General features: G+C 33.0%; 1 protein-coding gene across 1 annotated transcript; it reads right to left on the bottom strand.

The window, feature by feature from the left end:
- Positions 1-580: 580 nt before the first annotated feature.
- On the bottom strand, positions 581-15,629 carry LOTGIDRAFT_133605 (hypothetical protein; the record flags this gene model as incomplete). Its single annotated transcript, XM_009067717.1, has 13 exons — positions 581-806; positions 1,065-1,183; positions 1,457-1,612; positions 1,842-1,942; positions 2,034-2,202; positions 2,487-2,575; positions 4,272-4,409; positions 4,932-5,046; positions 5,928-6,051; positions 7,502-7,643; positions 10,959-11,152; positions 12,207-12,324; positions 15,389-15,629. The coding sequence occupies 13 exons, from the start codon at positions 15,627-15,629 to the stop codon at positions 581-583; spliced, it is 1,932 nt and encodes a 643-aa protein (XP_009065965.1).
- Between the last annotated feature and the right edge of the window lie 909 nt (positions 15,630-16,538).

Genomic DNA, 16,538 nt, shown 5'->3' on the forward strand with positions numbered 1-16,538 from the left:
TGGGATGAAGGGAGTTGTGTCACCCCCTAAAATTCCCTCAATAGGGTGAAGCAGAAGCTGAATTCATTGAATGCCCACTAGAACAGTGACCAGCACTGTATGATTGTCGGTAGTAAAAAGTCATCATTATCAATTATGCTTTATCATCGACGTAGCATTCTTGATAAAGCAAGTTCAACTCTATCAGAAATGACCTTGATAAATAATAGACGCCATCTTGTTTCTTACTCTTTTGCATGAAATCTTTTAGCAACCTCAAAGGTCAAGGTTAAAACTTGTTGTCAACCTCAAAAGGACAAATTTGTCAAACAGTATCAAATGATCATGAACTCATCAACAAAATACTGAAACGGTTCATCTATCATTCTGAAGATTAGAACACAACACCAAAACATGTCAGCCATCTTGGTTTGTTCATGTTTCATTGCATCCTGGTTTCCATTTTGTCAACTGATGTGTTTTGAAACTATTTTCCCAAATCTTTTGATGAAGTTTTGTCTTGGTTGCTTCATCGCTTCCTGTCGTCCATTTTGTCACGTGATGTGCGTTGAAATTAGTTTGAAAATTTTTTGATAAAGTATTATCGTTGAGCTTTTACTTTCCATCTTAAAACCAAATAACATCCAATTCTTAATATCACAAAAAATATACACAGAATGATAAAGTCCAGCCAGAACTCGGCATGTTCCACGTCCAATTCTTTCAGCACATCTGCTGCTTTTTGGAAAATACAGATTTTTTCATCACAGTCTAATGCACCTCTATCAAAGCCGTAGATGGCTTGAAGAGCTCCTTCGAAAGAATACCTAAAAATATTAGGAAACAGTCTGTTAATTTCTGATCAAAACTGATAAAAATAAAGAGAAATGACGTGAAGGCATGAACAGACTATAGAACTATACTTGCTCTAATTCTCAAAATAACCAAACTGGTTTGTTTGAATTCAAATCGTCAAGACTTAAAAATTGTGTAAAGTTCATTATCTGCTATGGCTAATAAGTTGTTTGGATTTCTGGCTTCGTTTTGCGGTTCGAATCAATAATACTTGGTTTTTTTTATCCTACCTTATATAAGAGATATAGGACAACCATTGTAGATAAACTGGTATTGTATCAAAATTAACAAAAAATCCACTGAATAAGAGAATTGGAATGGCTGTGACTGGTCCCAAAAATACTGCCACCTAAAATAACAATTTAAATACATGTAACTTTCAACATGTTACAGGATATAATCTAAAAACTAGAAAATATTCAAAAATAATTCATAAGAAAACAGATCGGTCTGATCAGATAGTTTAAAAACTAAAATATTTATAAATGACTCAAAACATTTTGACTTGTTAAAGAATGAACCATAACGTCACAGAAATGTTTCCTGGTCTTCTTGGGCAGTTCATCCAAATTAACTAGCAGAAGACAATCTTATAAGAAAGCAGATCAGTCCATTAGCTTACCTGTAAGGAAGTAGCTGCCCCTATCAACAGACCCAACGATTGGGCTACCAGTGACGTCTGTACTGTTAACGTCAAAAACATGAAAAATCTGACGAAATCATTAGGTTGTGAGGTCATCCAGTAAACTATGCTACCATAAACTATCGGAAATATTATCTACAAATATCAAAATATAATCTACAAATATCAAAATATTATCTACAAATATCAAAATATTATCTACAAATATCAAAATATTATCTACAAATATCTAGTACACTTTATCTCGGTTTATTGTGCCATCCAAACCCTCAGAAGTTTTTTGCCATGGCAGTCCAACTGACCTCGGTATTTAATTGAGGTTTTAAACTGAAATCATAATGTTTCAAACAACAAGACTATTTACCTGGAAGGGCATATCTGCCATAGTTTTAGCTAAATAATAAGCTTTTAAACTATACCAGTAATTTAGATGTTCTCTTACAAATACTGTCATTTCTATTGGAACTGAAATAATAAATACAGGTTAAAATTATTACTTTGATAACTTCTGATATATTATGTAATATTGGGACTAATAATATAAATGATAACTTACAAGTAAGGACAGTAGGCATGAGAGCTGTAAACATCAGAAACAACATACAGAAAAACAAACACCCAGCATTGTTGAACACCTTACTGGCTTCATTACCAATTCCCAAATATAATAAACCAATCAAAATACCCACAGATAGATGAGATATCAACCTTAATCTTGTTAGGGTCTGAAATGATAAAACAGTGGAATAAATATACCAAATACTAATGATCCAAACCCTAAAAATCACAAAAACTCAAAAAGTATATCAACAATAACTATTTTAATATTCATAATGAGAAGTGGTATCAGGTTTCCAGAAAAGTAATATTTGATCATAATGAACGTTTTTATCATTGTTTATAATGCGCAACCAAGTTTTCCAAGCCCATTTAAACATGCGCACTATATTTGCAAATATATGGTACATATTCTTATAAACAAATAAATACAAAATTAGTTGAAACTGACCGTATCTCTCATGATAGACATGAAAGTCCTGACAAATAGAATCCTGAACTGAGTAAAACAACTGGTCTGAAACGTGTGACACTCTTGATCTATAGGAATATCCTGAAATTAAAGAAAGGTCAAAGGTTATCATGAATATTAATTAGGTACGTCATAAATATTTAGTAGCTTGCACTTGGATGTAAAGCTACCAACAGACAAGGTAGGGTTTTCAGTGCAGTAAGTGGCTTATGTAGAGCACTTGGACACAACATGAATTTTCAGAGACCTCATCTTGGAGAGACACCTCTCATTTTTGCCCCTACCCCACCTCCTAATAAGTTTATTATCCAATCAGATTAATGTATTTCTTCGAATCAGGATTGTATACTAGTTAAGTTTTCAAGAACATGGCCCCAGTTTTACAACATAACTCAAACAAACATATGGAAACAAATATCATAAGAAATCTACAAGGAAATAAAAATAGACTTCCAAATCTAATGCAAATAAATAACCCTATAAACAAGCATTCTAAACATCATGATACACGAAAATTCAGCACAAGATTCCCAAGAGCTATAACACACGCATCTTATCTGCTGATAATCCAGAACCCCGATATCCGTGTGCTTTTTACTCGGAACAGAATATTTATTATACTATCGAGAATGGAAATGCCCAAATGAACGAGGCTCTGTTGTTTATAGCTATTTTTGTAGACCATATCTTTCAGTCAATAGGAGTAATTGCTTTATTTTCTTTAGATTTGTATGTGGGGGCCACTGTGGAACATTGAGTTAGAGGTTTGTTCGTTAACCTGAAGGTCCAGGGTTCAATCAATTGGTCAAGATATACCTTGAAATCTTGCCCAGCAAGCCTTCTCCCAAATAACTAAATTAAAGCCAACTATTGTAAATTGGTGCTTTGTCACATAAAAATGTCTAATAATATAAGATTTTTTAGTAAGACCATTACCTCTCTACTCTAAGTCAACCTTAGTAGTTTTGAAACAGAAGCGTTTTGAAAAAAAGATTAGTTTCTCTAAACTACGACACCTAGACTAGTTTAATAAATTCTTCCATATGTGACCCATATGCACCAATCATGCTTTCCAAAATCTAAGAGCAGATGCCATGCTTTTATGTTCGAAATAAGTACATCGCATTTGATAATATACTTTTAACCATACAGAAACGAAAAACAGACAAAAAATAAAATCTAAAATGCACCATCGTTAGCTAAAAATATTAAAAACTAAGATATTAATCATGCAATACCCAAAAATTCACAAAAATCACAAAAACAAACCTCTGAAGACTCAGTTTGCTGCAAAAAATTATAAAAATACATTTCAAAAATTCTCTAATATATTTTTTTCAAATGGGAATGAAAAAGTCATCAATTTTTGACTTATTTTTGACCAAAAATAGAATTTAACATGCAGTAGTGTTGAGGTCTTTAATTAGACTACTTACTTACTACAATAACATAGTAATATTCCAATCCTCTCAAACTAATACAAAATATCTACAAATGACAAATTTGAGAAAGAAATCTAGTCAAAAATACTTAAAATTTTGAAAATATTTACCTCTGATTTTGGCACCATGGGAAAACAATAGAAACCATTTGTCTTTCCATTACATTTTCCTGGAAGGTCACCATTGGATACGCCATTACAGCCATTCATAGCTTCAAATTCCATCAGACTTCGTTTTTCTTCGAATATTTTATGTAACGAAGTAAAGTTGGGATCTTCAGGCAAAGGAGGTATTAGTGGTGCATCAGTTGGTGTCGAGCAACTGGATGAAGCCACAGATGAGGCAGAAGACCGTTTCCGTTTGAATTCTTCTTGAAATGGATCGCAGCGTCCTGATTTGACAGCATTGATCAGATGTTGAACTTTATCGGCGCCGTATTCTCCTACAGCTACTTCCATAGCTGGAACATAAATTTTTCAGAATATGATCTTTGAATGACATTTAGAAAAGAAAGGTATATTAGATAAAAAAGCTACAGGATTTGCCCAATTGGCTAAAATTCATAATTGAATTATTTTTTTCTTAGAGTTGGAATATCTGCTCAGTGCTTGCTAACCTGAAAGTCAAGGGTTCAATCCCATCATAGGTCAAGATAATACCTTCAGATTTTCCAACCCTGTTTGCCCATGTCAGTGATGCAGGTAAGAGGGGCTGACATGGAAAAAGCGTCTAGTCATTCGTATGGGACAATAAACTGAGGCCCAGTGTGCTGCAGGCGGTTGGAAATTGAAAAAAAGAGTAGGCTAATGCCGCTGTCTGAGCAAAATTTCTCTCATTGTACCCTACATAGCGTTGCCCATCTTCATTAGCTCACATGGTGCTGAAAAGTAGGACTAAAACTCCATTTCTTTCATGTATTTTACAGAGAATAATTTCCAACAACAAATGTGCGAAGACAATTATATTTAAAAATATGACGTACCATAATCTGCAGGGTTGTGATAGTTTGGACATTTAAATCCTTGAGCTTCGTAATACGGTAACAATGCTGCTATACTTCCACGATATATACATTGTCCTTCTGCTAACAAATACAACTATAAAATATAATAATATAACAATAATAACTTCTGTTAACAAATACAACTATAAAATATAATAATATAACAATAATAACTTCTGTTAACAAATACAACTATAAAATATAATAATATAACAATAATAACTTCTGCTAACAAATACAACTATAAAATATAATAATATAACAATAATAACTTCTGTTAACATATACAACTATAAAATATAATAATATAACAATAATAACTTCTGTTAACATATACAACTATAAAATATAATAATATAACAATAATAACTTCTGTTAACATATACAACTATAAAATATAATAATATAACAATAATAACTTCTGTTAACATATACAACTATAAAATATAATAATATAACAATAATAACTTCTGTTAACATATACAACTATAAAATATAATAATATAACAATAATAACTTCAGAGTCAAGATTAGACCCATAATGCAATGGTTGTGTTTAATGTATAAAGGCCTTGAGATATTTATTGCAGCTTTTGTGATAGTGACGTCATTAAAAGCTTTGTTATAGTCAAATTGCAAGAATCACGTCTGATTGAAAATTGGAATAGTGCAAATCAGTGCTATCAATGTCTCTGATACACATTGAAAGTTCAGAAAACCTCTTTACAATCCCTTTAAGGTGCCAATCTACATAGCGATTAAGAGTTGCGTAAGGTTGCAAATAATGAAAGTGGTGAAACACAATTCACAATTCAGTTACACGAGAGTTGTGTTCAAAACTTAATATCGCTATTCCTATTGGCAAACATAGGTGATCACTATAGTGTGAGGGTACATTAAATGTTATAATTGCTTAGTAAGCTGAACTAACAAATGAAAGAATGAAATGGAAATAAACAGAAACACAGAACTTACATGATCGAACATCTCAAATAATTTAGCACTAGGTTGATGTATGGTACAGATTATAGTTCTGCCTCCAGCAGCAAGAGATTTTAATAATGATACACATTGAAAACACGATGCACTGTCTAGACCACTGAAAATAAACAACAAAACATGCTTACTCTTCTGAAACAACTGAAAGCACTCTGTGAATGGGTTTTTCAACTAAAAATCATTTTCAGAGAGTCCGCATACCTAATATTGTTTATTTGACAGATTTGTCAACTCAGGATCTCTTTCAGAGAGTCCACATAGCTTATATTGTTTATTTGGTAAATATCATTTAGAAATATTTCTATTTTTTATTTAAATTTGAAACCATATATAGAATATATGAAATTAAATGGTGTTTTATATTGTAATTTTCTGTTTAATATTCGGCTAATGACGACAGACAACGCCATGCCTTGTACAATGAGGGAAATGTCACATGTCATGTTATGTATCATTAACTAATTGATATATAAGGATAGGGAAATATTCCCTGTCAAGAGATAAGATAAACATTTCTAAAATTAAATTTTATCGCGCGTCGTCCCTGAACTATATTAATGATGATTTAATAATGACTATAGATAATGTTATATTTCAACTTTCTAAAATAACTGAGATATTACGCATCAGGTTTAGTGTAATTTAGGAAAATTGTTGTCTAAATAAAATAGCTAAAAATTAGCCTAAATAGTTCTGAAATAGTTTCAGACAAATCAAACAAGAGATTTTCATTTTGAAAAGAGATACTGACAGCTAAAATCTGAAATCATTTTTTTTCAAATTTTGTCACTAATATTTGAAATCTGAAGTTTGTGTTGTCAAGTGATCTACGCAGTGCCGTCACCATGTTTAAACTCAAATCAATTTTTATCTTAACTTCAAGTTAACTCTTACTTTTATCCCATAATTTCCCCTTCTGATAACAAACAGCAATGTCCTTTAATCAGTGAGTTTATCAAATATAAAACCTCAAACGTTGGGATTTAACAGATAAAACACTATTCTCTTCTCACTATCTCTATGAAGTATATGAAGACTTCTAGATAATGATTAATTTGATAACTTAATATCTAACAAAAATGTCTGTCATTGTCTGTAATACGCACCCCTGTGGGTAAAAAGCTGCACACTATGTACTCAATCAGACAGTATTATGATAATTCTCAAATAGAAGTCTGAGTATCAGAGGCGTTTTTAGGTAACATTAGGTGAGGGGGCCGGACAGGGGCCACAAAATTGTCCACAGGCAATTCTTTCACTTTGTAAAATTATAAAAAAATTTGAAAGTGGGAGGGCTAAAGGTGGGCCAATCCTTTTTCTGGGGTGGGGGAACACCACTGCTATGTATTCCAATCTATAAGAATATATCTAACTATAAGATGATATACAGCAGACACAAATCTTTTAAATCAAAAACGCCTCAAAAGTAGTGTATATACATGTATATGAAATATGGAGGCTATATGGCTAATTGTTATGTGATATATCATACTATATTTTGACCGTTATTCAGGAAACATCAACATATACAGGAAACTCAAGTTACAAACCTGGTAGGTTCATCAAAGAACATAATAGGAGGATTGTTGACCAGCTCTAAGGCAATAGAGAGACGTTTTCGTTGACCACCTGATAAATTGCTTGTTCTGGTTTTCTTGGTCTCAATCAAACCCAGAGTATCTAGTATCTCATCTACCTGAAATAGGAGAAAAAAGATATCAAATATATGAAGTTTTTATATCCTACTGTTCTGCACGTGCCTAGCTAAGGAAGACGGGCAATGCCATGCAGTGTGTAATGAGGGGAATGCCTAAATAGCTCTACCCAGCGTATGTTGACAGAAAAGCAGTCAAATTCAGTTGATTGCCAAGTTTCCAAATATATAACATGGATGCTCATAGCCACAGAGAACTGTACTTGATACAATGGCAGTTTTTTGTGGTCAGAATGTAAAGAATTCAGTAAGATTTGTGGTGTAATTATAAACAAGTGTAAGGTGAAGACAAGACACATTACACCTATCTTAATATTTATAAAACTAAACTAAACTATTGTTGATTCTTATACTTAATGATAAGAGTTCTTCTCACTTATATGACAAGTGTTTGAGATACACAACCCTCATCAGGACAATTAGTGTGAGAAATATGACTTAAGGCCTAAGGCTTATGATAAATGTAAGCAAAGTCGCTGAAATGGAGCCAGAAGTCAATGGAGAGAATATCCTACACTGTATTTGGATTGAAATTTCATTTATTATCTCTAACAAGTACTTTCTTTTTCTATATTTTTATTGGTAGGGTGGTGGGGGGTGGGAGGGGGAAGTGATTTCATATCTGATTTGTTACATTATCTGCATATATAACAAAATTCAGACTGAATGTGTCGCTGACGTCATTTTCCACGTCAACACTGATATCTCAACACCAGTTCAGGCCGACATAATAATATATAAAAAAACTGCGTACTTATTACAACAATGTCAACTTTGTGACAGAGTTCATGACCTGGACAATAAATAATTTATAATTCACACTTATGACATCATATAGTTATCATATCACATTTTGTCCTGAATATTTTGATATACTCAGTTACACATCAGTTTGTATATGACATCCCTCAATATCCTATTGGACTTCACCACACATGTATACTCTACATCAATATTAAACAGTATATATGTATGGTCGGAAGGGGTCATTTGTAAAATTGGGGGTGTTTTTGTTGATGAATTATATCCTGATTTGGTTACATAATGAATATACAATTACTGGACAATTTGAAACCCTGAATTTCTTAACAGATTACTAAACTGTGATACAATTACAGGCCAGGGCCATAAATTATCTAGTGGCAGAGGATGTGGCTGACCCCTCAAAAGAATTACAATGAATTTGTCAAATTAAGGATTTTAAAACGTGTAATTCTCAGCTTCACGGATTGTCTTCAACATCAGACAAAACCAAAACAACTTATTGTATATTACGAAAAATAAAAGTAATTCGCTTTAAAATTGATCAACTTTTGCCCAATCTGCTCCAATAGCAGGACATCTGTGACAATGTCTATCAAAATTAGTTATTTATTGATACAATTCTTGACGTCAAATTCAGTAAAAACCAGTTATCAATAAATTCCTTCAGTTAAATCAATAATCAACTTATTTTGAGTCATTGTCCCAGTCTGCGTTTCTAATTAAATTTCGTTCAAATTTAACTCAAAGAAAAGTTGAAATTGAACCTGGTTGAAATTGAACTTGATTTGAAATTTAACTTGACTGAAATTTAACTTGACTGAAATTTAACTTGACTGAAATTTAACTTGACTGAAATTTAACTTGATTTGAAACTTAACTTGACTGAAATTTAACTTGATTTGAAACTTAACTTGACTGTTAACTTGATTTGAAACTTAACTTGACTGAAATTTAACTTGACTGAAATTTAACTTATTGAAATTTAAGTTAAAGATTTTACTGAATTTTACTCAGACACAGCTTTTTCCTCCTTTCCACATAAAATATGGCAACTTTCACTTTTGTGTAAAAACATAAAGACAGATTTGGCTTCAATTCAAGGTCTTTGAACGAATTATTGGAGGTAATCCAAGACTCTTAATGAATGAATGTTCCATTACCAAACATAGGTTATTGGCCATTATATTTTCATAAACCTTTTAAGCAGACGGGGGAATTGGTGTTGACAAGGAAATTTCATAGTCTTGTTGTAAGATGAAGAGTTCTTATTCAATTACAATACTAGATAGATAGAGAGTAATCAATAAAAATGATTACCAAGGAGAAAACTATCATGGCATATTCTAGGTCATTTTCTATTCCACTTCTCCCTCTTCTTCATGCTTCATTAAAATGACTATCCCCCACCCTCTGCCTCCAAAACTAACATGTATATATTCCAGGTCATCCCAGTCCCCCTCCTCTCATACTTCATCAACTTCACTCCCCACCCTCTGCCTCCAAAACTGATATAATCATATCGGAAGTCACCCTTCACCTTACCCCCCATTATGCATCAGGAAAAGACTCTTCCCATACAGACCCCTCCACCCTACCTCCTTCTCGTAATTCCTCTGTACTCTCTACCCTCAGGCCTTAGACTGAAAGACTATTCTTGTTAAGACACCTAGGCCAACTACCTACTTCCCTCCCATACCCCCACCCCCCATATCATCATCACCCATGCTACTTTCCTCTACCCTATTTCATTTCATTAGTCAGAATTCATATTGGTACTTCATAAAAGAGATCTCATGTTATTAGCGTTTATCTCTAATGAAAATAAATATCGTTCAAACAAACATGTCTAGGGTCAGACTCAGGGGAGAGAATAATACGATAATAACAAATCAATATTTCATCCATTCTTTATCTTTATTTTTAGAGAGCGTTTTCTTTGTCAGTATCAGATGGTCTCAGTCAAAACAGAAAGAAAATGGTTGAAGCCAAAACTGTTAAAATACACAAGAGAATGGAGATGCCCAAATCCAATTTATAAAACTTTCAATTTACAACTGTTAAGGGACACTATTTCCTCTCACAATTTCTTTCAAGTTAAGCCTGAGTAGTTCCATTTAAATTAAATAATAAATTTGCATTTATTTTAAAAAGATTTTGCCAAGCCTAGTGTTCATTGTTATCCAGTATATTTCTCTGTGACCTATATTTTATGTGTTCTTGTGCATCATTGTAGAGGTTTTTCCAAACTTTGTGTATCAGGGAAACTGATAGCATCAATTTGTACCATTCCAATATCTGTGATTCCTGCAATTCCATTTTATGACATAGCTATAGCAAAGGCCCTTAGATATCTTAGCTTGCTGATTCTATAGTAACTCATGTATGATTTAGAATTTCAATAATTACAAGAATTACAGCCATCATGGAAAATTGTAATGGTGCATGCTTTCAGTTTATCCAATACACATAGATATATGGAAACCATTTCACAATCCTCTCACTTTTAAAGATTATAAATATTTTTGAACTTACCATGCCTTCTTTCTCTTTCTGAGTCAATCCTTCGTCTAGTTTCAGATTTGCCGAACACATCATGGACTCCTCGACTGAAAGATGAGGTAGTAGATGATCGTCTTGCATGATGTAACACGACATTTTACGGAACGTTCGCAGATCTCTTTGTCTGTGACGCACCAACACGTCTCCATGTACATTCTTAGTTCTGAAATAATAAATGAATAAATGAATGAATACCGTTGGGTTGTGAATGAATGAATGAATGAATGAATGAATGAATGAATGAATGAATGAATGAATGAATCAATCAATCAATCAATCAATCAATCAATCAATAAATAAATAAATAAAAGCAATTAGATTGTGAATAAATCAATAAAAAACATAAAAAAATAATGAATAACAGCTATTGTAAATGAATGAATGGATGAATGAATAAAGTTGTACACCTTAATATTTTCAGGATAGGACTGATATAACTTCATAGAGTTCACATAGCATATATTGTTCATTTTGAATATTAATTTCATGGAACAAAACCCGATTGATTTGTGTACACTGGGAAAGGGTTATCTTGAAGCTCTCTATATTTTTACGTGAATAATATAACAGATATTTTCAATGAAAATTCATCAATTAATAAACAGAATGAATTAATTGTTATTTTACTTCCAATGTTTCTGCTCCAGATTGAGTTAAAATGAAATGAATGGAGTTTTATATCCTACTTTTCTTCACACTTCTAATGAAGACAGGCAGATTACGTTAAAGTAGACATATAATAGAAACTAAAGTTGAAGCGTGACATTTTAACGGCAAGTCAACATTCTTATATCACTGGAATTACTATTCTATATCAGAAGCCATCATAAATTTACATCAAGGGAATTGATGCTCTTTCAGTCTTCAACTCTGATATTTGCCAGGAATAACCAAGGTTACATTGGCACCATCAATATAGATATTACTGACATATATATATTAACACATGTTATCTAACTGAAAGGATTGTTCAGAGTATTTAATATTAGTAGCTATTGTAGATTGTGAAATCATCAAAAACTGAGTTTAAGTAGAATTGCCAGAATGACAAGCGCTTGACTGAAAATTGAAAACAATGAGATGACCAATGACCGAAACGTCTGCCTCTATTGGCTATTTTGACAGTTGTTGGCTGGAGTAGAGACAGAAAAACTAGGCCCTGTTTTGTGGGGATTTTCCAGTCATATTGAAATTTTTGTAATCATAAAATGACTAACCTGTATCCTGTTAAAATGTTCATTAAAGATGATTTTCCAGCACCGGAAGGTCCCATGATGGCCGTCAACTCTCCTGGCTTAAAATGGCCTGAAATATTCTTCAATATGGTCTTTGTTTCTGAAAGAAAATCATGGTAACTTGAAAAAGCTGTCCTGATGAAGATTTTGTATCCAAAACTTCGGTTAAAATCATGAAATGAGCTCTTTTCAATTCATTCAAGTCAAAATAATTTGAGATTTAATTAAGTAAGGGGTAAAATTTGCTTGTGGATTGATTCTGAATTTAGGAAATAGTTTTGACTGAGGATATCTGGCAGTACTGCGATCAACAGTTGACCTGACCTCCTATTCAAATATAAGGTATTACTTTTTACAAGTCAAATGTGCAATAACATTATACTGATTGCTGACGTTAAAACTGACAGCAAAGTTTTAAAGGTTATATAATTGAGTTATCAGTTAAATTCTACAATGGACTTTCTCTACCTTAAAAAACGTAGGTTTGTGATCTAATTTAAAATATGACTCAAAACTACTTAGTGAGTACAATCACACTTGTTATAAATGTGTATGTAGAACTAAGTGAAAAGGGGGCATTCCAGCATCCTGACACCCTCTTGCAGATTTAAAAGGGCATTAGTCAAGGTGAGAAGTCAGGGCCTCCCTATCTGCCCCCCTTCCCTCCTCTCTCACCCCTTTACACAATCCCTAACTCTCAAGCAGGTCATGTTCCAATCTGTCCTTACAAAATATTTTGCTCCCTTACCCTGGGAAATCATTTTATAGTTTACAACTCATGTAGTCATAGTCATTAGTGTCATTTTATAAACTAAGTCCAATGTATCACATTATTTATACTAGTCTGATGTAAAAATAGATGACAAACAAAGAAAATATAATATAATATAATAGTATGGTATAGACATGTACTAGTTATTTAATAATGTATATATCATATACATGTTATACTGACTGACTCATATAGAATAAAATATCATTATTAATATATTACCAATTGAAATGAAATGGAGTTTTACATCTCAAATTTCAGAGTCTATAAGAACAAAGACACAAATTTAGGGGTTCCCCCTGCCTTTCCAAAACCATTCCTCAGGCCTGTAAAAGGTCAACTTTGAAGTGAAAATTAAGCTCTCTTAATGCTCAATACTCATCTTGGCCACCTGACGTCCATTGGCTTCTAGGGAGCCTCTGGCAGCCTCAGACCCCTGGTCTTGAGGGGATTCAGCACTTGTCTTTGACAGACACGTCTCATTTTGCCCCCCACCCCTCAGGCATTTCCACCTGTATAAGAAATAAGTAGAATTAAAGGATTTCTTTCAAAGTGATAATACAGTCTGTGTTTAATCCCAGGAGATGAAAATCTCTATATTTAGACCATAACTGATCTTAACTTATTTTATTTTCTTGCAGGATTTACTGAAAACTGTCATATAATATGAAATATTTCCTCATTACTCCAGACATTTTGGGGCTCCAATTAGATATGCCTGGCTTGGGCCTGGAAATCTTAGCCTCTTAACCTTTGATCAATTTTATTATAAAAAGTAATGACATTTTATTTAGATCATTTGTTTTTCACACCTAGTTTTTAGAGAACATAAAGTCATGACCTTTAAAAGGTCAAAGATATCAATATTGATCCCTAGTGATTGATTTTCATCCATTGTTCATTTCTTTATTTCACATAGTTTTTATAGCCCACAGGTTTTATTTTTATTTAGGAAAACAAAATGTTCAACATGGTTAGGTTTATTTGATATAACCCTGAGGTTTATGAATTGGACAATAGACAGTTTACGATTGTGTTTGTCCAATTTGGTAGAGTAAGTTATGGCAGACATGACTGGCAAATTCATCAGGATAAAAACCCTGATCTAACAAACAAATGGAAAAATTTCAAAGTATAATGATGGTTTTTCTCCAATTAAGTAAGACTTTAGTTCAACATGTTTTGGTACAAGCTAGTAAGGAATGGACAATTACTAAGGGAAACATTTTGAATTGCTGCCAGACATGACTGGCAAATACAGAAGGATAAAAACCCTGGGGCCTTATTCTCCAAAACTAACTAAAATTAAATCCAGATTTTATGAAATACAGTAATCTGATTGGATAACAAAACTTAATTTAAAATTGATTTTAGTGATTGACCAATCAGATGACTGGAACATTGAAATCATTAAGAATAAGGTTCATGGTGTGAAAAATAAATTGAGAAAATAAAAAATTTTAAGGATGGTTTTCTGTAATTAGGTCGAGTCTGACTAACGTTCATCAGATCATTCAGCAGAATATAAAATATGCATGCTATGTTAACTAACATTCAATTGATGTCGGACATAACCGGCAAATACAACCAAAATAACAACCCTGCATAAGAAACAAACAAACAGTTTGTCTAATGAGGTCAAGTCAGACTTTGAGTTCAATATGTTTAGCTACAGGCAAGAATAATGACTGGTTGGCCTGTCTTCTACCCTCATAACTAACGAGTGTTAACATCGACCTTTGATCTCAGCTACTTAAACAGTTTAAGTACATCTTTTCTTATTTTGTCAGTTTGGAAACTTTCCATGTCCAATATCATTGAAAAGTGATAATTTGTAAATTGGCTACTGATGTGTTAAAGATAACGGATGAATTTTATTTTTTTCACACAGATAAAAATTGTAGAAATGTAAATGAAATGAAATGAATAGAGATTTACGTCTTACTTTTCTGTGCTAATTAAGACAGGCAACACCATGCAGTGTGCAGTGAGAGAAATTTTGCAAGGACAGCGGCATTTGCCTGCTCTTTAACATTTTCCAACTGTCAAGGGATCTTCAACGTGCACAGCGTGTAGCACACAGGGCCTCAGTTTATTGCCTCATCCGAACGACAGGACGCCGTTTTTTTACACTTGCTGTCAATGATCTGAATAAATTCTTCTTAATCTTGTGTTCAGATGATTGTTGACTTGATTTTACTAGTGATAGTACTAGATCCCTCGACAGTTGTAAATCGAAAAAGAGTCGGCTAATGGAGGCGTCCTGGCAAATGTCCCTCATGGTACACTGCATGGCGTTGCCAGACTTCGTTTCTAATTAGGTGCAGAAATGTATGGCGTTTAACTCTATTCATTTCATTGTATTTGATTATCAAATAAAAAAGTTCCTTACCTTTATTTGAGTCTTTCACAATATACGATAAATCCTTGAATTTTATATCCACTGGTTTCCGGTAAGGAAGATGGGTGAAGGATACCCTCGTCTCCTTACTGAGAGTACTGTGGACACTGACATCATTATTAACTACACTTATCTGATCCCCTGAGTTACTGAATGTTACTTTTTTTTCCAGACACAGAGATTTGTCAAGAGCAGACGGGATGTGAACATGAACTGAAAGTAATTCAGCCATCTTGAATTTATGTTGTGTTATTTGAAATTATCCACTAACAATAAACATCTTCATTAAAATTCTTCTTTAAAACTAATCAAATCTGAAAAGAGAAAATAATAAATTGTCAAAATTTGATCCAAAAATTACCAGATGCACTGGTTGTGGTGTAGAAATTTTGTTTACCCTGAGGAGGATTCAAACCCATGGCACCTTATTGCATAGCAGACGACAATCCAACTCACTGCAGACTGAACTACCATAGATTTTGGTGGTAGGGGTTAGGTAAACGAAATCATTCTACCCCTGGGGTTTGCCAACTTGACATCTCTTTGAGAGAGTTCACATTCTTCAACCTTGGCACTTTCAATGATTTCAACCTTGCTGTATCAAATTTATTCAAGTCAAATTCATACATTGTCAAGCAAATGTTAACCTATGACCTTTAAAAGTAAAAAATTTTTAGGTCAGTTTAGAGACGAGGACCAAAAAACAAAAGCGAGTCCATTTTTATGTTTTATGTATTTAGTCATAAAAACTTTAATGGCGGTTTTTGACACTAGTTGATTTCCTTGAGGTAACAAAGTACAATAATATTCTATAAATAGAAAAAGTTATTTGGTTCAATTTGTTAGAAAGTTGAAATTTCTATGATGGTGGACATCATTTTTAACTGTTTTTTCTCCTGAATGGCCTCTAGGTCTGGAATAAAATGGAACTGAGTTTTGTGTCCTGTTTGTTTCAGCTCCTGATAGGCTTATCATGGCCGACATAATGCCATGCGTGAAATAATGAGGAATATTTTGTCAGAATATCGATATTTCCTTCCTCCTTTTACATTTCGTGTCAAGAGATCTTTAAAATCACAGTCTGTAGCACAATCTACTGTACACTGGCACTTGGTTTATTGTTCCATCCGATTGAAAATAA

Source organism: Lottia gigantea (genome assembly GCF_000327385.1).
Source record: "Lottia gigantea unplaced genomic scaffold LOTGIsca_85, whole genome shotgun sequence".
NCBI classification, from domain to species: Eukaryota; Metazoa; Mollusca; class Gastropoda; family Lottiidae; genus Lottia; species Lottia gigantea.